The 19,757-nt window shown below is 38.6% G+C and overlaps 1 protein-coding gene across 2 annotated transcripts in view; it reads left to right on the top strand.

Moving 5' to 3' along the window:
- The window catches only part of LOC149770104 (S-formylglutathione hydrolase-like), a 30,237-nt gene extending 11,232 nt beyond the window's left edge, over positions 1-19,005 (top strand). For both annotated transcript variants that reach the window (XM_089949391.1, XM_089949392.1), the window contains exons 6-10: positions 2,888-2,952; positions 10,366-10,519; positions 14,732-14,797; positions 17,383-17,484; positions 18,076-19,005. In XM_089949391.1, the coding sequence (XP_089805517.1) occupies positions 2,888-2,952; positions 10,366-10,519; positions 14,732-14,797; positions 17,383-17,484; positions 18,076-18,156 (468 nt within the window). In that variant the 3' untranslated portion in view covers positions 18,157-19,005. The remainder of the gene's footprint in view (positions 1-2,887; positions 2,953-10,365; positions 10,520-14,731; positions 14,798-17,382; positions 17,485-18,075) is intronic.
- The last annotated feature ends 752 nt before the right edge of the window (positions 19,006-19,757 follow it).

The raw sequence follows: 19,757 nt of genomic DNA, 5'->3' as shown, positions 1-19,757 counted from the left end.
TAGTAGGTATGTAGGTAGGAAGGTGGATGGATGGAAGGGTAAGTAGGTAAGAAGTTGGATGGATGGAAGGGTAAGTAGGTAGGAAAGTGGATGGATGGAAGGGTAAGTAGGTAGGAAGGTGGATGGATGGAAGGGTAAGTAGGTAAGAAGGGGATGGATGGAACGGTAAGTAGGAAGGTTAATGGATGGAATGGTATGTAGGTAGGAAAGTGGATGGATGGATGGGTAAGTAGGTAGGAAGCTGGATGGATGGAAGGGTAAGTAGGTAGGAAAGTGGATGGATGAAAGGGTGAGTAGGTAGGAAAGTGGATGGATGGAAGGGTTAGTAGGTAGGAAGATGGATGGATGGAAGGGTAAGTAGGTAAGAAGTGGATGGATGGAAGGGTAAGTAGGTAGGAAAGTGGATGGATGGAAGGGTAAGTAGGTAGGAAGGTGGATGGATGGAAAGGTAAGTAGGTAAGTGCATGGATGGAAGGGTAAGTAGGTAGGAAAGTGGATGGATGGAAGGGTAAGTAGGTGGGAAAGTGGATGGATGGATAGGTAAGTAGGTAGGAAGCTGGATGGATGGAAGGGTAAGTAGGTAGGAAAGTGGATGGATGGAAGGGTAAGTAGGTAGGAAAGTGGATGGATGAAAGGGTAAGTAGGTAGGAAAGTGGATGGATGGAAGGGTTAGTAGGTAGGAAGGTGGATTGATGGAAGGGTAAGTAGGTAGGAAGTGGATGGATGGAAGGGTAAGTAGGTAGGAAAGTGGATGGATGGAAGGGTAAGAAGGTAGGAAGGTGGATGGATGGAAAAGGTAAGTAGGTAAGTGCATGGATGGAGTGTATCCTTTTCATCATTCCCGTACTATTTGGTTAATGGTATATAGTGTATGATGGATGGACCTAAGTGATGGATGGAATGTAATAGGTAGTGAAGTGATGGATGAAAGGGTAAGTAGTAGGAAGTGGATGGATGGAAGGGTTAGTAGGTAGGAAGGTGGATGGATGGAAGGGTAAGTAGGTAAGAAGTGGATGGATGGAAGGGTAAGTAGGTAGGAAAGTGGATGGATGGAAGGGTAAGTAGGTAGGAAGGTGGATGGATGGAAAGGTAAGTAGGTAAGTGCATGGATGGAAGGGTAAGTAGGTAGGAAAGTGGATGGATGGAAGGGTAAGTAGGTGGGAAAGTGGATGGATGGATAGGTAAGTAGGTAGGAAGCTTAGGTAGGAAGCTGGATGGATGGAAGGGTAAGTAGGTAGGAAAGTGGATGGATGGAAGGGTAAGTAGGTAGGAAAGTGGATGGATGAAAGGGTAAGTAGGTAGGAAAGTGGATGGATGGAAGGGTTAGTAGGTAGGAAGGTGGATTGATGGAAGGGTAAGTAGGTAGGAAGTGGATGGATGGAAGGGTAAGTAGGTAAGAAAGTGGATGGATGGAAGGGTAAGTAGGTAGGAAGGTGGATGGATGGAAAGGAAAGTAGGTAAGTGCATGGATGGAAGGGTAAGTAGGTAGGAAAGTGGATGGATGGAAGGGTAAGTAGGTAGGAAAGTGGATGGATGGATGGGTAAGTAGGTAGGAAGCTGGATGGATGGAAGGGTAAGTAGGTAGGAAAGTAAATGGATGGAAGGGTAAGTAGGTAGGAAGGTGGATGGATGGAAGGGTAAGTAGGTAGGAAAATGGATGGATGGAAGGGTAAGTAGGTAGGAAAGTGGATGGATGGAAGAGTTAGTAGGTAGGAAGGTGGATGGATGGAAGGGTAAGTAGGTAGGAAAGTGGATGGATGGAAGAGTTAGTAGGTAGGAAGGTGGATGGATGGAAGGGTAAGTAGGTAGGAAGGTGGAAGGATGGAAGGGTAAGTAGGAAGGTTAATGGATGGAATGGTATGTAGGTAGGAAGGTGGATGGATGGAAGGGTAAGTAGGTAGGAAGGTGGATGGATGGAAGGGTAAGTAGGTAGGAAATTGGATGGATGGAAGAGTTAGTAGGTAGGAAGGTGGATGGATGGAAGGGTAAGTAGGTAGGAAGGTGGAAGGATGGAAGGGTAAGTAGGAAGGTTAATGGATGGAATGGTATGTAGGTAGGAAGGTGGATGGATGGAAGTAGGTAGGCAGTTTCATAATATGTCAGTACAATACTGTCTGTATAGTACCGACTAAAAGTTCAGAATTTAAATTTACAAAAGAATTAAATATTCTGATGTACAGGTAAAAGATTGGAAATAATATTTACAAACAAACAGGACCAAGATCTCTTTGTCTGAATTTATTTTCTGTATGATAATGTTTAAAAATGGCCACTAGAGACTATTAAAAATAGGGGTGAGTTATGTAATCATTGACTACATGGGCTAGACAAAAGACAGTGTAATCATCGATAATATAATAGAAAGTAACACATAGCAGTCACTCTTTCACCAGTGGCAGTGGTGTTGACAGTTTTTTTAAGACTGTTAAAATTTTCAACAGTGCTTTGATCATTGACTCAACCTGCAGGCCCTGGCACATTTTGTTGTCAATAATTTGTTTTTCTTAGTTAAATATCTGTTATAAAGCATGTGAATAATTACAAAATATTTCACTTTTTTCTGTTCCCATGTGTATCTTTAAATGTACATACCTGAAATTCATTTTTTTTATGGACATCAATTTTCATGGATGAGCAGAAGTATTATATTTTCGTTGGTACACAACTTACAAGAAGAAATGATGTGTATGGCAAAGATATTTTAATTTTGTTATTTTAATTTGTGGTTAGTCTAAAAAATAACTTCACCATAAAATAAGCTAATTCATGGTAAATTAAAATTAAACTTAAATAATTTGATGTCACATGACTATTCCTCACCCAGTTTTCATGTGGAGATTTGTGTTTGGTTGTATTTAATGTAAAAATGGAAACATTTATATTTCAGCTCCCGGAAGTGGTCATTAGGAATTTCCCTGCTTGTCCTGATAAGCAGTCCATATTTGGCCATAGGTACCATTTTGTACTCTTCGTATTTTCTTTTTTTAGCTTTACTGGTCATAGACCAGAAGAGTTTATGGGATGATCTGCCCACTGCCATCTTTTCATCATTTTGTACAAGTTTGTCATAGCTGCTTCTGCTTGAAAGCTATTACACACACACATTCATTCCATGTTCAGGTTTGTCCTATAAAAAAAATGACACTGCTGAAATGCCTAACATGACCACCACATGAGCCATCTTGAAAATCTTGTTATCTCTACTCCTCTACATGAGATTTTCACTGAAAGACTTCCTGAGATGTCTGGTGATCCTAAATGAAAATGGTGCCAATCTGATGTCCAGTATGGCCACCACTTCAGCCAATCTGATGTCCAGTATGGCCACCACTTCAGCCAATCTGATGTCCAGTATGGCCACCACTTAAGCCAATCTGATGTCCAGTATGGCCACCACTTCAGCCAATGTGATGTCCAGTATGGCCACCACTTCAGCCAATCTGATGTCCAGTATGGCCACCACTTCAGCCAATCTGATGTCCAGTATGGCCACCACTTCAGCCAATCTGATGTCCAGTATGGCCACCACTTCAACCGTCTTGAAACTCTTAGCATTGTTGTCATTACTCCTCCAGAGTGAATGGTCATTTAACATGATCTTTTCACTAAAAGACCTCCTATTGTGTCTGTTCTGACTTTTGCTGACAAAAAAGTTTCCTAACTTCCAAACTTAAATTTTTCCATCTTAATTAGGCTCCATTAGTACATACCTGCACAGGTCACAATGGCATCCCCTCACACTGCTATAACTGTAATAATAAGTGAATGTCTGATGTGTGATATAGAAAAGTCATTTTATATTGCTGTATAATTTCTACCCAAGTCAGGATGCATACAGTTCAGTTTTTATATTATCTTTTCTTAGCGTCTAATTCATATTTATATATATAATGCTTTACTGATTTTACCTGTATAGAATGACATGGGGCACTTTAATACAGGTAAAATTGTCGCATAATGGATATGGTCTCTTCATCCCTCAGTTTTCAATAGATGATCCATGGAATTAACTATGATAGATCTATTAGTGACAAGGTGGAATACGAAAAACCCCAACCTTGGTCTCACCAGTCCTCAGACCTGCCAACCCTTAGGATTTTAATGTAAGTCTTTCAAAAATTACCCTTAAAATACAGGCTTATAGCATGAAAGCAAAACCTACAGAAAAACGATCATTGCCAAAAAATCCTGAACATTTGTTCATCTGTGTTTGATTTGGATACAGGTTTCATATAGGAATCAGCAAAATTAGGGAACCAGGCTAACTTTACAGCAGCACTTCAGACACTTTAAACTTCACCAATTTGTTCAGGCGAATCGCCTGCATAATCAGACTGTTGATTATAGAATTTTTTTTAAATGGTGTCAAGCAAGCGATGCAATATTAAGACAAAAGGGAAAATAAGCCTCTTGAAAAGTGTTAATAATCAACACAGAAGAATAAAAAGGAATATTCTTATTCTTTTGAATAAAAGCCGGAAGGGACACAATTACTTTTATTAGACATCATGTGCCAATTTGTGTATGACTCCTAGTGTGAGATATGATTGCCATCATCATGTGAAATGGAAAAAGAATTTCCAAGAATTATGTATAGTTGAGAGATGGCAACAAGCCATTGAGCTGCATAGGGTTTGGAACTAGAGTTTATGCAGCTGTACTAATGGTATATAAAGTCAACTTTTCAAACTTTTCAATTGAACATAATGTTTATCTTTGCTGCATGTTTTGAATACCAAACTTTTAATTATGTTTTCCAGCTTTACAGTAGCAGTTTATGAGATTTTTTACACCTTACATAAATTGGTCAAACTTAAGAAAAAAAATCAACTGCTTACTGAGACGGACTCATTATGGTTGGCATGGCTGAGTCCTGGACCCAAAGGCCTGGATAATCAATGCTCTTTCTATGGATTGGAATGGTTGAATATATATCCTTCTCAAACACTTCAGATTCTGAACGTGATACAGGAATCAAAAGAATCTGAGTGTCTCCTCATCCTGATTACTCTTCTGAAAGGAAAATATTATACCAACTGAATCAGTCTCACAGTAGGATGCCCAGAATTGAGATAATTCCTTATCTGTGTTAAGACGCCATGATGGCAGGTGTTTCACCCAAACCCAGACTTTCTGAACCAGCACATCAAGATTTCTCCTTCAAATACGTTCCCCGATCACATTAACATTAGGGATATAAGCCTGCTACCTCTCAAATCCAGCCCTACTAAAAGACAGAAATTCGTCTTTTCTGTCTATCTCATATAGACCAAAGGGCAATAACTCTTGCCCCTTACCTCCCCTTGCCACTGCCAGGTGTCACTAGTTTTTAAGCTTCGCTTGTACTGATAACACATACATTATACCTCCAAACAATCCAAGCCATCTTAGCGTTAAATTGGACTATCCGAAGTTAAATTTGGATTTATTGCATTGGACACTCATTCTTCTACAGGTTGTATACATTATTTTAACAATTTTTTCAAAATTGAGTGACTTTGTCACCCTTACGGATTTCGTCTACTGAAGACCATGTTACACACGCTATCGCTGAACTCGCCAATTAAGAGTTAATGCGACACTGACTAATTTCGCTTACTCTGTTAGTAACGGTTGTGGTATTAGCGAATTAATAACATGCTGAATTGCTAATTTGTGCTTTGTTTTCTTTTCTTGTGTCGTTTCAGTAGAAATGTCAACCAAATGCATGAAATGCAAAAAGTTCAAAGCAAAAGAAGACAACCATGTGTACATCATCTATACCATGCAGCGTGTGTAATACTTGGACAGAGCAAATGTGGGCTGATGTAGTCCAGAAGGCAGAAAAAGGGAGTAGGGGACGTTGGGGTCCCCCCTCCACCTAAAGTTCGTCGTTTGCAACCGTCAGCCACAGTAACATCAGCAGCAATGGAGGAAAATAATGTTGACAGGGTACAACAGTCCACCTTTGAACAGATGCGTCGTTTGGTCCAGGAAACAACGACGCAGCTATTGACATCAGGCCAAATATTACCCTTATTTCCCTCGCTCGCTTCCACAGCTTTTTCTGACTCTTTGGGGGAATGTTCCCCCAATTTTAGGCTGTCCAGTGGGTGTTAAGTCCCCCTGCATGTCCGAGCATGGCCTTTGGGCCTGTAAGTCAGGACGCATGGGGTTTTTACCAGATCCATCGGATCCATTTCATTATACAACCTCTACATCACCGGCCGTCCAGCTGTACCAGCATGGGGACCCCATTGCTAAAACGGTCCGACCAGATATGATTTACGAAGATCTTAGTGATAAATCTGTCCGTCAAGCTGTACCGCTGGCAACATACCAATACTATGGCAGAGATTTTAGTGAGAAATCTGTCCAGCCAGGCCATTGGAGCAGCCGGTACCGGTGATAGCAGGACCGTCTCCAACATTCAGGCCGACCACAAGCCAGACAAACCAGCCAGCAGGGCCGGCCGTCCATATGTTCACAGCTTATCCACAAGGGAGAGTTAGTGACAGTGTCAAGGATGACGGAATCGCGTCATCTATTACACCTGATATGCTCTATCCAGAGATGCAAGCTATTCCAGAACACGACTCGGCACACAGTGAGGGTGACAAAACTCCTGCAAATCAGCCGTACACAGATCCAGCCATGGAACGGACTGAGTTTGGCTTCAAGGCGGCAGTGGAAGCAATTTATAGGGTGTAGGCAACTTCAGAATGCCCGCCACCTCCTATTGCTACTCAATACTCCAAACTTAAGGCATCTGTAGATCTTAGTCAGCAAAAAATTAAGGAGATCAGTGATCGTCTATCAGGACGAATAGGTAATCCGGGGAATGCTAAGGCGTTCTTTTCAGAAAGCCAAGTACCAACGACGTTCTCGTGTCGCTGGTACAAAACTCATTCAGACGCCTTCAGTATGGATCTTCCAGCCCTGGACAAAAAAATATGGCAGCAGTTCACATGTCCACTCCACGGTTTTAGTGTTCCATGCCACGTCAAAGCTAGTCCGGAACGTAGTCGCTATGTCTTCAATGTTAGACTTGGCTTCATTATGCCACGTCAAAGCTAGTCCGGAACGTAGTCGCTATGTCTTCAATGTTAGACTTGGCTTCATTAGCCATTTTCTGACTCACAGAAAAATCCGACAATGACCACGCTTGGGAAGTGACGGCCCAGATTGCTAGAGTTATTAACAGGGCAGCTCACCATTCCATGGCTAATGCGTTGACTGCTTCTGCCAACTTAGACCTGATACGACGTGACGCACATCTGCAGTCCACGTCGCTCAAGCCCCATTGTACTCTGGCTTTACGGATGACTCAGTTTGGGTCGCCTTTACTCTTTGGAGGAAAAATTGAAGCAGTTTGGAAGCAGGCAGCTCAGGAACTGTCCCTCCAACTCGCCGCCAACCCTCACAGGTGTTTAGAAAAAATCAGCCCCTGCCACAGCGGAGGGATGATTGGCGGACCAGGGACAAGGGATCCTTACAATCAAATGTGCAGTATAGATCCCAACCCAATGCCAGGAGACAACAGTCTAATCAAGCTAGGAGGCAACCATACAGAGGCGGTAAGAAACAAAGTTTCTCCGTCTTCAAGCCCCTAACTCTAAAAGTTGACATACCCTCCCCACCACCCGCGGACAGCCTACCTGTGGGCGGCCGCCTCCTGCAATTTCAGGACCACTGGAAAACCTTTTTTCCTCAGAACAATTGGGTGATCCAGGTCATTTCGGAGGGGCTTCGAATTTCATTTATCCAACCCCCTCCCCTGTCCTCCTCTCCCCTCTTCACGGACGTACCGTCCGATTGGGAAAAGGATACCTTTCTACAACAGGAGATACGGTCGCTCATAGGAAAACGAGCGGTGGAGATTGTGGAAAAAAAACGCAATCGCCGGGGTTTTATTCCAGGCTGTTTCTTATCCAGAAGGCAAACAGCAAGTTGAGGCCGCTCATCGACCTGAGTCGCCTCAACCAATACATTTTACCACAGAAATTCAAGATGGAAACGGCGAGATCAATCTGTCTTTCCATTTGGCAGGACGAGTATGCCGTCAGTCTAGATATGACCGACACATATTTTCACGTCCCTATCCACCCCGCGTCAAGGAAATTTCTCCGATTCGCTTACCGCGACGCAGTTTATCAGTACACACGTAAGCACCTCTTTCTTCCAGTCAAAGCTGGTAAACGGGATATCACCCTCAAGCCCTTGCTTCATGGCTGAAGTGGGTTATACACTCAGCGTACTCTGAGGTCTCACAAGATCAGAGTCGCCTCATGAAGATTACAGCTCATGAGATTAGAGAAATCTCGATGAGCCTTGCATTCAAACACAATGTTTCGATCCGAGATATAATAGAAGCTGTTGGCTGGCATGCAGAGTCAACCTTCTCCAGTTTTTATCTCAGAGATTTGGCTTCTCAGAGGCAAACCTTGAATCTGGTAGGTCCGGTGTCGGCAGCCCAGATGACCACCAGACCCATTTAAAACAATCAGCACAGCCTATCAGCTTCGCTGGATTTGCCAGTGAAATTTCATAGGTAAGATTTCAATAGCTATCTTCTTAACCGTATATAGGGGTCACATATCATGGGACCCTATGCTGTGTTGCTGATGAAATTAGGAGAACGGGTTATCGTTCAAATGGGGAATCCAGCCATCATTCCCTAGAAGGTACCCGGGGTAGAGGTAGGATGCTCAGCATTCCCTCCTCCTATTACCTATTTTCCTAACGTTAATGTGATCGGGGAACGTATTTGAAGGAGAAAGCAAATTTTCAGTAAATTATGTTTCTTGGAGAATACTTACCCGATCACATTACTTAAAAACCCTCCCAACCACCCCGCTATGTGAGCATCCTCGTATAATATATATTGCTCAGCTTAAAAAACTAGTGACACCTGGCGGTGGCAAGGGGAGGTAAGGGGCAAGAGTTATTGCCCTTTGGTTTATATGAGATAGACAGAAAAGATCACTGACACACTGTGCTATCATGGAAGAGAGGATATTGAACAAACCTAAGACCTATCTGACCTTCTATTCATTTGGATTTCACTTGATCAGTAATGCTGGAGTGGATTTTATCATGGGTTTTAATCTGGCTAAACAAGACACCTTTTGAACTGCACTGAATTAGTTAATTTATCATGCCAGTTGTGCCTCCTCACTACTTTGGTGATTGCCAAACAGCAATGCATTTCCTATTGGTGGAACTATCTACATGCAGTTCTGACTAGATGGATCAGTATCACTCATGAAGTCCCATGCTCTCATTGCCAAGAATCGACTTCTGTTCATGAGTAATCAGATATTGGTAATAATTCCCATCTATTCTGGACACTCATTTCAGGATCTTCTACAGGACCCAGTGCAAGCTCTGAAGTGGTATTTTTCTTAAATACTGACCCTTTGCATCAAACTAGATATGCCAGTAACCACGAACATTGCACATGAATGAAACTGTTCTCTAACTGTAATTATCCATGCTATGGAATGGAGATCCAAGTACTTCTACAAATTTTATTGGAGATCTTTCATGCTAAAAGGCTCATTTCTGTCTGCAGGAACCTTTTCCATTGGTGCAGAAGGTTACCTTTGCAGGTGATTTGACCGATTGATCATGATGCACTTTCATGACTTCTGCTGGATTTGCAGTATGGAAAATTGTTCCTTTTTAAAGCTGCTCCCCGACATATGGAGTCTATTCCAGTCAGGTTATCTAGAAGCTGTCTCCCATACCTTAGGAGACCGCAGATGGTCTCTCTAGGGTAAGGAGATGTATCTCCCTCCACCTCTTAACTGTTTTCCTAAGGTATTATGATTATGTAATCTGCTTTGCAGAAGAAATCATTTTTTTATAGTAAAATATGTTTCTTAAAAATACTTACCCAATCATAAATACACTTACACCCTCTCAGCTCCCCATATTTAATTCAATACAGAGAACGTACCTTCTGCTCCAGTAGTAACTGATGATTTCATGGGATTTGGCACCAATCCCAGCATCAAGGGGAGATCACTCTAACTGCCACCTTATTTTTGTCATTAATTTAATGCTGACAGTTATTATAAGATCAAAGCTATAAAGCAAAGTTGAACACAAAGTATGATGGGATTTTTATTTGAACTAAAGTATGTTATGTATGCCATTTTCTTCCGATTTCAGATTTTATTTAAAGCAAACTAGAGTAAAAGTAAAATCAACATTTTGGAGATTGGTAAGAAATTTCATAAATTTAGAAATAATCCAATTACTTCAGAGTTACATAGTTAAAACGTAACAATGTAACATCATATGAAATGTTTCTCAATTATTTTAATTAATGTTTTGTAGACTATAGTATGCATTTTGTTTAGTTTGTTCCTTTTCTTTCAGTATGGGTGGTCATGGGGCTTTGATCTGTGCCCTTAAAAACCCTGGTCAGTACAAGTCTGTAAGTGCATTTGCCCCAATTTCTAATCCTGTCAGCTGTCCATGGGGTTTAAAGGCATTCACTGGCTATCTGGGAGACAGCAGAGAAAACTGGGAGGTAATAAAAAATACAACTTCACTTCTGTAAGATTAATTTGTCAAGCACTTGTTCATCATGATGCAAGCCCAAATGAGAGATGTTTGATATAAAACTTTATCAGTTCTTTAATGCCTATTGTTTTCATATAATTTACAAACAGTACCATATATACTTACTTATAGGTCCATTCACACTGCAGACAACAAAGATCCAGGTATGCCATAGCATATCTGCACATGCAGGTCAGGTTGTATGATTTTTGTTCTGCTGATTACACCTAATAAATTGCACAAACCCAGACCTGCTGGCACATTATGTAGCAGCAAATCTGGGTCTGTGCAATTTGCAGTTTTTCTCATCTTATAAGCATCAGGGAATAATTGCATGCTAAACCACTCTGATGCAGCAGAAGCTGTGTAATGCATTCTTGAGGGGGACCAAATGTTTGGTAGGTTCGGTACTGAGCTAGGTAGGATACTTGGGTGTTATCCTCAAATAAAATTGAGTACTGAGCTAGGTAGGATACTTGGGTGTTATACTCAAATAAAATTGGGTACTGAACTAGGTAGGATACTTGGGTGTTATACTCAGAAAAAATTGGGCACTGAGCTAGGTAGGATACTTGGGTGTTATACTCAAATAAAATTGGGCACTGAGCTAGGTAGGATACTTGGGTGTTATACTCAAATAAAATTGGGTACTGAGCTAGGTAGGATACTTGGGTGTTATACTCAAATAAAATTGTGTACTGAACTAGGTAGGATACTTGGGTGTTATACTCGGATAAAATTGGGTACTGAGCTGGAATGCTTGGGTGTTATACTCAGATATCATTAGAAAGGTAAGAGGACTCAGTTTTGGGGTCAGAATGGCACAGATCTGGTATATTCTGCCTACTCTTAGGCACTAATATTTTTAATCCAGTACCTTAATTTTGGGGTAAAAATTGCAGGAATCTTGTATATCCTGCCTTTCCTTAGAGAGTCACTACATTTTTTTAAACCAGTGACTCATGTTTGAGGTCTGAATGGCAGGGATCTGGTATATTCTGCCTGCCCTCAGACATGCGCTACTGTTTTTAAGCCAGTACAATGATAGCAAAAGGGGCCTATTGTTTCTCTGCTGTACATCTCTATTAGATATATATATTTTAACACATTAGCTCAACAATTCTTATTTTTAGAGCCATGAAATTTTACAGATTTTACACATTTTAAAATTGTCATAAGCAGATAAGCTGATTTAATTTTCAGGCATTGACGGCAATTTTTCAGTTTCTTTTACAATGATGAAGAACTGCAGTGGATCTGTGGTTAAAATGCCAGATCTGCGACTGAAAGGTTGTGGGTTCAAGTCCTACTGTTAAACAGCATGGCTCAGCTAATGTGTATCCTTGGACAAGGCACTTTACTCCAACTCCCTCTGCACTAAATAACCTACTTGTGTTGCTGTGCCACAAAACACCAAACCAAACCAAACCACTTTTGAGACTTGGACTTTTTGGGACCAAAATCTTTTTAGCACAATTATCAGTGTTTTAAATTGTTTGGTACATTTTTTAATTCTTTGGGCTTGCATTGTTAGGGCTTTGCAATGAGGCCATAGGTCTGTTGCAAATAAATGCACTTCGTTTGTCTGTTTCAATCTTTGCAGAATTTCCTGCCTGACTGAGAAAAAGAAATGATCATATAGTGTTTGAACATGTATATGCCTGTCTGGGTTGAGTGATCCTTATCATTATGCTGTTCAGGGAAACCATATAAGAGTACTGTGATGCATATGAGATCACCTTACAATATACATTGCAGTACTCCCTTATTATAATGCACTTAAAGTGAGCCATATAAGTATACCATGTTGTATGCAAGATCACTTATAATGGCTACAATATATATATAATGCAGCACTCCCTCATTATAATGATGTTCAAGAAAGTCACTAAAGTGTACTGCATTGTGTACACTGCAGTGCTCGCTCATTATAATATTGTTCAAGAGAGCCATACAAGTGTACTGTGATATAGGTGAGATTGTCTTATAATGGGGTACATTATATATGATGCAGTGCTCTCATAATGCAGTTTGAGGGAGCCATAGCAGATTAGTACAGTGCTCCCTCATAATGCTGTTCAAGAGAACCATACAAGTGTACTGTGATATAGGTGAGATTGTCTTATAATGGGGTACATTATATATGATGAAATGCTCTCATAATACAGTTTGAGGGAGCCATAGCGGTGGATTGTGTTGTATTCAAGATCACTTTGTATTGGGGTACATTACTACAGTGCTCCCTCATAACGCTGTTCAAGGGAGCCATAGAAGTGTACTGTTCTATGTGTAAGGTTGCCTTATCCTGGGATGCAATATACATAGCATTGCTATTTCATAATAGAATCTATGACCTTATCCTGCTTATAAAGGGGACCATGTTATGTGATGTTGAATAATGGGGTACAATATATATATAGAATTGCATCATAAATTGGAATCCATGACCATAGATGCCTTATAAAGAGGGAATATATTTATTATTTAATATATCTTTATATTGGGGTATACAATACATAGTATTACTATTATATAACACAATGGGATCCATGATTATACCCTCCATATAAAGAGGATGTGGTAATACATGATGCCACTCGTAATGAGGATACATATATGTGATATAGCTTTATCCTGGGGTCTACAATACATGCTTTACTATGGCATAATATAACGTAATCCATGACAAAACCTGTCTAATGATGTGGCATATTATAGCATGGGAACACTGTATAGAATATCACATTTTAGACTGGATTCTTCATAGATCTGATGCTAATCTACAGTCCTCCCTGGTGTCCCACAAACTTGCATCTGCTCACCTCTGCATTATATGCCATCTTGACGTATCAGTCCCTAACCCTCCACCTTTATTTGCTGCTAAGAGAAACTTCCGTATGATAAATAGAACCCAACTAATGCATGACATCCAAGCAAACCTAACAACTTGGTCACTTCCTACATCAGAACAACTTGATAACTGCCTGTGTTCATTATTTGACAAACATGCCCCATCAACCAAGCTCAGAGTATCAATTCAAAAGTGTTCTCCCTGGTATAGCAGTGTTAAGGACCAGCTTCGCACTGCTAAAAGAGACCTCCTTAAAGCTGAGAGGGTTTGGCTTTCCACCAGACTCACTATTCATAAGCAAATCTATGAAGCCACTAGGAAGAATGCCACAAAGATAGTACATGCAGCGAAATCAGCCCACTACAGTACTAAGATCACAGAAAGTTCCGGCTGCAAAGAGCTCTTTGAGATTACTAACAAGCTAATGCCAAGGAACAAATGTACACCATTTCCAAATCACCTTCTCTCCAGTCAACCTTCCGGATCTGTTTGCATATTTCTTCTGTGACAAACTACAAACCATTAGAGATAAGCTTGACATCACAATTACAGAATTTAAGTGGCAACCATTAGCAGCATTTGAACTTGTTTCTATGGATTTAGTGCGTACAATCATGATGAAGAGTGCACCAAAGTCATGTGAACTTGATCTGATTCCGACATCACTGCTGCTTGAATGCTTAGATCCAATATTGCCTTCACTAACTGATGTTATTAATACCTCTCTCTCATCTAGGAAATTCCCATCATTTTTCAAAACCGCCATTGTAAAGCCTCTGCTGAAGAAACCAACACTAGACCATAATGATTTAAAGAACTACCGCCCAGTTTCTAATCTCCCATTCATGTCAAAAATCTTACAAAAAGGTGTTCTATCCCAGCTTGTATCTCATCTCATGGTGACATACCAGGGCCCAGCAACGTGGAACAAATTGCCCACTGAACTTAGACACAAAGACAGTGATCTCATTCAAGAGCGCTCTTAAAACTCACCTTTTTTATTGCAAGAACAGACTTAAAGATTTAATAATGTTTCCTTACCTTAAATATGTTCAGCATGTTTTATGTTTTCTAATTTCATGGTGTTTTTTTGTTGTAATCATATCATTATATATGTTTTTTAGGTGTTGTCTAATATTATAAAGCAATTTGAGCTTCTAAAGATTAGGCGCTATACAAAGTCCTCATTATTATTATTATTATTATCATTATATTGAATGGAGATATAGTGGTACACTTGGCAGTCAAGTTTGGTTTTGGCTTTAGGTCACAAGTCACTGCATCAATATTCTGTGAACATATATTTGGTGCACGATTTTTCAATTTCAGGAGTATGATGCATGCTGTCTGGTGAAGAAGTACAATGGACCACCACTCAGTCTTCTTGTAGATCAGGTCAGTAGGAAATGTCTCTGTATATAAGGGTATAATTTTGTGCTGCTAATTTTGTAATTTTTGTTGTTTTTGTTTGTGGGTTTTTTGTATGCCCATAAATATGAACACATAAAAATGTATGTACCTTATCTTACACTGTAATGTTAATCAAAATGTTAAGACTAAAAATTGTATTGTTCTCTAATTCAGTGAAAGAAGGTAAGCAGTAGATTTATTAATAAAAGATAAAATGAAGCATTGAAAGAAAATTTATTTTAATGAATGTAAAATTATGTGGATCATTGGTTCTTAACGGAGTTTTCCAGTTTCTTCCTCCACCAGTTATACTGGCCACCTTGTCAAGCCATGTGTGCTGAAAAATGGAGCTATACCTACAACAAGAAAAATCCTCCTTGGATGGTCATTTAAGCATGAGGTTTTCACTTAAAGACTTCTTATGATGTCTAGTTGTTCCTAAATGAAAATGTAGTCATGTCATCCATCTTTGAGTTTTTTGTATATCACAACTCCTTCTGAACAGAACATAATATTAATGTGGGGTTTTCACAAGGTTTTTACTAAAAACATCTTATGGTATCTAGTTAGTCCTAAATAAAAATGGTGCTATCTTATATTATCCAGTATGACCACCACATCAGCTGTCTTGAAAATCTTGTCACTCGTCAGCTTGAATAGATGGTTGTATTGACATGAGATTTTCAGGCAGGGGGGCGGGGGGAGACAAGTGGTCAAAGCACTTGCCTTATCGATCACTGACATCTCATTTCTGTCCATGTTGGTTCAAGTCTTGGGCTCTGCCAATATAGGTATGTGAGAAAGCTTGCCAATATCTATTGAGCATTTCACTCAAGACCATGCAAGTCCAAGTGAATCTCTGGTTATAGGTTGAATTTAAGTAATTCAACATACAGAATTTATGATCGATCATTACCGGTATGTATTGTCTTCTATCAAAACAGCTAATACAAAAAATAAATTTCAGTTAAGGAAGGAACACTATGAAAATGAGTAGCTGTCTGTCTGTTTTTCAAGTATGCATAGATATTGGAGTATCCAAATACATACATACATGACCCTAGCATTTGGGTGTAATAGTTGTCTTAGAGTCTGTCATTTGACCTAAACAGGCCCATAAAAGCGAAGTTCACTTCTCTTCAAATTTGCTTCCACTCTTTTTGTTTTGATACAGTGCATAAGCAATCAAAGTAAAATGTCTTAATTTTGTAAATTTTCCCTTCAAAGAGGAAGGTGGAAATGTAAAAAAAAAGTTGTATATTCTGTAGTCAAATTTGGTGCATATTTGATGATCATAAATACCAGAAATGGCATTTCTTTTCTGCATTATTCATGCATGATTTATATAAAGTGAGTGAAAATTTAAGCCCAGTCTGAAGCAAATTGTGACTCGGTTGGCATACCTCAATCATTGTATCCTAAGGTACATACCTATGAAATGAGGCATTTTGGTATGGAAATGGTTCTCAATCTATTTTCAAGGTGGCCATTTTATACAGCAACTATAGTTAAGCAAACTAAGAAAAGATTTTGGCTTTGGGGGATATTTTTCTTCTAAACTTCCAATAGTATTTCGTCAACATTTTTATCATTTGACACGAAAATGGACAAAACAGTAGTTTGAAGTGACAATTTTAAACATTTTGCACCAACTTCTGTTTTGACCAACTTTGCCACAATTTGGCTAGAGAGGGGAAATTTCTCAGAATATTGGAGTCACAAGTTTCTGGCAAGTATGATTGTTAACACTGGATTGAGATATATTTTTTAAATATATAGCAGAATCATCCATGTACTACTGGGGCAATTATCAACTCGTAATCCCATGCTCTTTGCGTCCTGGACAATGACAGCACTAAATATACAGAGCATAGTCCCCTTATATTTAAAGTAGATGTAATGAACTGACTAGGCATAAGATGAATTTAAAAATAAAAGTGAGTCCTTAATTTAATACCAAGGTATATAATTTTTAAGTGCATTTTGTCCAGATTTTAAATAACCCTTGCCTTAAAGATTTTCACTGTATCAACGTATGCAGTTAAGCAGAGTAAACTTAACATTTTTATTCTGTAAATTAAGATGAATTACATGCAGATTTATGTGAATTTCAATTTTTATTCTGGTTTTCTAGTGACACATCCTATGTTTTGGTACATGGTCATAGCATCAATTCAGATGTTATGGGGCATCTCTAAACGGAAACAGCTTTTGATTTTAAAAATTGCATGTTTTCTAAACCCAAAATATTCTTTAATCTTTACAGTAAAGGTCATAAGACAAAAGGATGAAATGGTTCTATCTTGAATACATGTAACTATTTTTTGCCCACTGGATCTTCAGATCTTATTGTAATTTTTTTTTATAGAGGAAATATAAAATCAGTTTTCTTCATGTTAGTATTGCTAGACATAGTAATAATTTAACAAGTTACAATATACCATCTTAATAATTGTCCAAGAAAGATTGTCTTCAGTTGTAAATTTTAAATGTTCGGTTCCATTTGTTGCCTTCCTGAACTTTCTTCCATGTTCATAACTATACATAAGATTGTTCATTGTGAATTTCAGGGTAAAGCCGATAATTTCTATACAGATGGACAGCTGCTTCCAGAAAATCTTGTGAAAGCCTGTGCTGAGAGCAAAATGCCGATTATTTTCAGGCTTCAGGAGGTACAAAATGTTTGTTTGTTGTTTTACACTTTTACAAAATTATGCTGTCAAAAATACATCTGTGAGAGGTAGTATGTGAAGTGGTTCAGGTTTGCTGGGTTTCAGAAAATGTTTTGATTAATTGATTATCACAAACTTTTTATATTTTAGTAAGATCAATGGCAGGATGATTAGAAAAAAATAAAATATTAGACAGATGTAGTGCCTCTACCTGAGCAAACCCCTCTCAAAAGAGGCCATCCCTATATCAGTGACAACCTGGCCTGACACTAAAATTCTTTCACCATTCTAGAGAGATCACATTTTTATAAGGCCAGATTTGTATTGCTAAAGGGGTGGTCCCATAAGGGAGACCACAGCTGGATCAAATTAATTTTCCAAACAAATACTTCCGTGCACATGATAAAATGGTCCTCTAATTATATCCCATATATGAGGTCTTCATCTTGAATGTTTAAAGAATTGTTTAGTTCATGCACACCCACATTCATAAAAGTGCAGTTATCAGCATCATCTTTGTCACATCATTACTGTTGTCATTATCAGTATTGTCGGTTTTGTCATCCTTACCATTTGTTTATTTTCCTCCAGGGTTATGACCACAGCTACTACTTTATTGCTACATTTATTGAGGACCACATAAAACATCATGCCAAGGCCTTGAATGCCTAGATCAACAGATGTCTGAAGATATTACCTGTCAGACAGAGAGAGAAAGAGAGAGTAATCCATGTTAATTGATGACCTGAAATTATAATCATGTGATCAGCTTGATTGCTAGGTTTACTGCAGAAATTTTGGACATGTTCAGAATTTTGGCAGAGAATATATTTCAAACAGGCTTTAAACTGAGTGCCATTTATATGTTATGTACTAGTACATCGTCTATTTAGCTTAAACATTTATGCCTCAAAGTACATGTTATGCTCGATTTACATCATGGGTGCTTTTTGGAGGTTATTGTGTAAATCAAAATTGGCATTGAACAAAATTTTCCCATAGGATATTTGTAATTTAAAGAAGTTCTTGGACAAATTATAACTCTTAAGTTTTCAAATAAAGATCATTTATGAATAATATTTCAAGCAAATTAATACATATAATATGTGTGTGAGCTGTGCACGAGTCACAGCACCTGGTACCAGCAATGGGGTTAAAATGAGCACAGTGGCACAAATTGAATGTTTTCTGCATTATAAATGGTGTATAAAATGAATGTGTGTAAATCAAATTGGCATGTAGTGACTGTAACCAAATTTTCTGGTGTTTCCTGTGCTGAATTTTAATGAAGACTGAATCATTGTTCAGTTTGCAGAATATTAGTATTGTCAAAACAGTATTATGTTAGTATGTTATCCTTGTAAAGCAGATCTTAGGGAAAACAATCAAGAAAAGTTAGCTGTCTGTAAGTTGCTTATCTTCTGCTTGAAAATATGAATTCACTTGAATCCAAAATATTTTTGCATCTTAAATGTCATTCGTGTCAATAAATGTTATGAAATAAATTGACTTCTATATCTATCCTTTGCGTTACCTTAAATTGTCTTTTATATCTATCTTTTGAAATATCTTAAATCAACTTCTGTATCTATCCTTTGCATTATCTTAAATCGACTTCTGTATCTATCCCTTGCATTATCTTAAATCGACTTCTGTATCTATCCTTTGCAATACTTTAAACCAACTTCTGTATCTATCCTTTGCATTATCTTAATCGACTTTTGTATCCTTTGCACTACCTTAAATCGACTTCTGTATCAATCCTTTGCATTACCTTAAATCAACTTCTGTCTATCCTTTGCATTACCTTAAATCGACTTCTGTGTCTATCCTTTGCATTACCATAAATCGACATTTGTATCTATCCTTTGCATTACCTTAAATTGACTTCTGTATCTATCCTTTGCATTACCTTAAATCGACTTCTGTATCTATCCTTTGCATTACCTTAAATCGACTTCTGTATCTATCCTTTGCATTACCTTAAACAGACTTCTGTATCTATCCTTTGCAATACCTTAAATCAATTCTGTATCTATCCTTTGCATTATCTTAAATCGACTTTTGTATCCTTTGCATTACCTTAAATCGACTTCTGCATCTATCCTTTGCATTACCTTAAAGAGACTTCTGTATCTATCCTTTGCATTATCTTAAATCGACTTCTGTGTCTATCCTTTGCATTACCTTAAATCGACTTCTGTATATATCCTTTGCATTACATTAAATTGAACTTCTGTATCTATCCTTAGAATTGCCGTAAACCAACTTCT

This window comes from Sinohyriopsis cumingii, unplaced genomic scaffold (assembly GCF_028554795.1).
Source record: "Sinohyriopsis cumingii isolate HCF-2022 unplaced genomic scaffold, ASM2855479v2 utg002703l, whole genome shotgun sequence".
NCBI classification, from domain to species: Eukaryota; Metazoa; Mollusca; class Bivalvia; order Unionida; family Unionidae; genus Sinohyriopsis; species Sinohyriopsis cumingii.
This window is presented reverse-complemented; position numbering and strand designations above follow the sequence as displayed.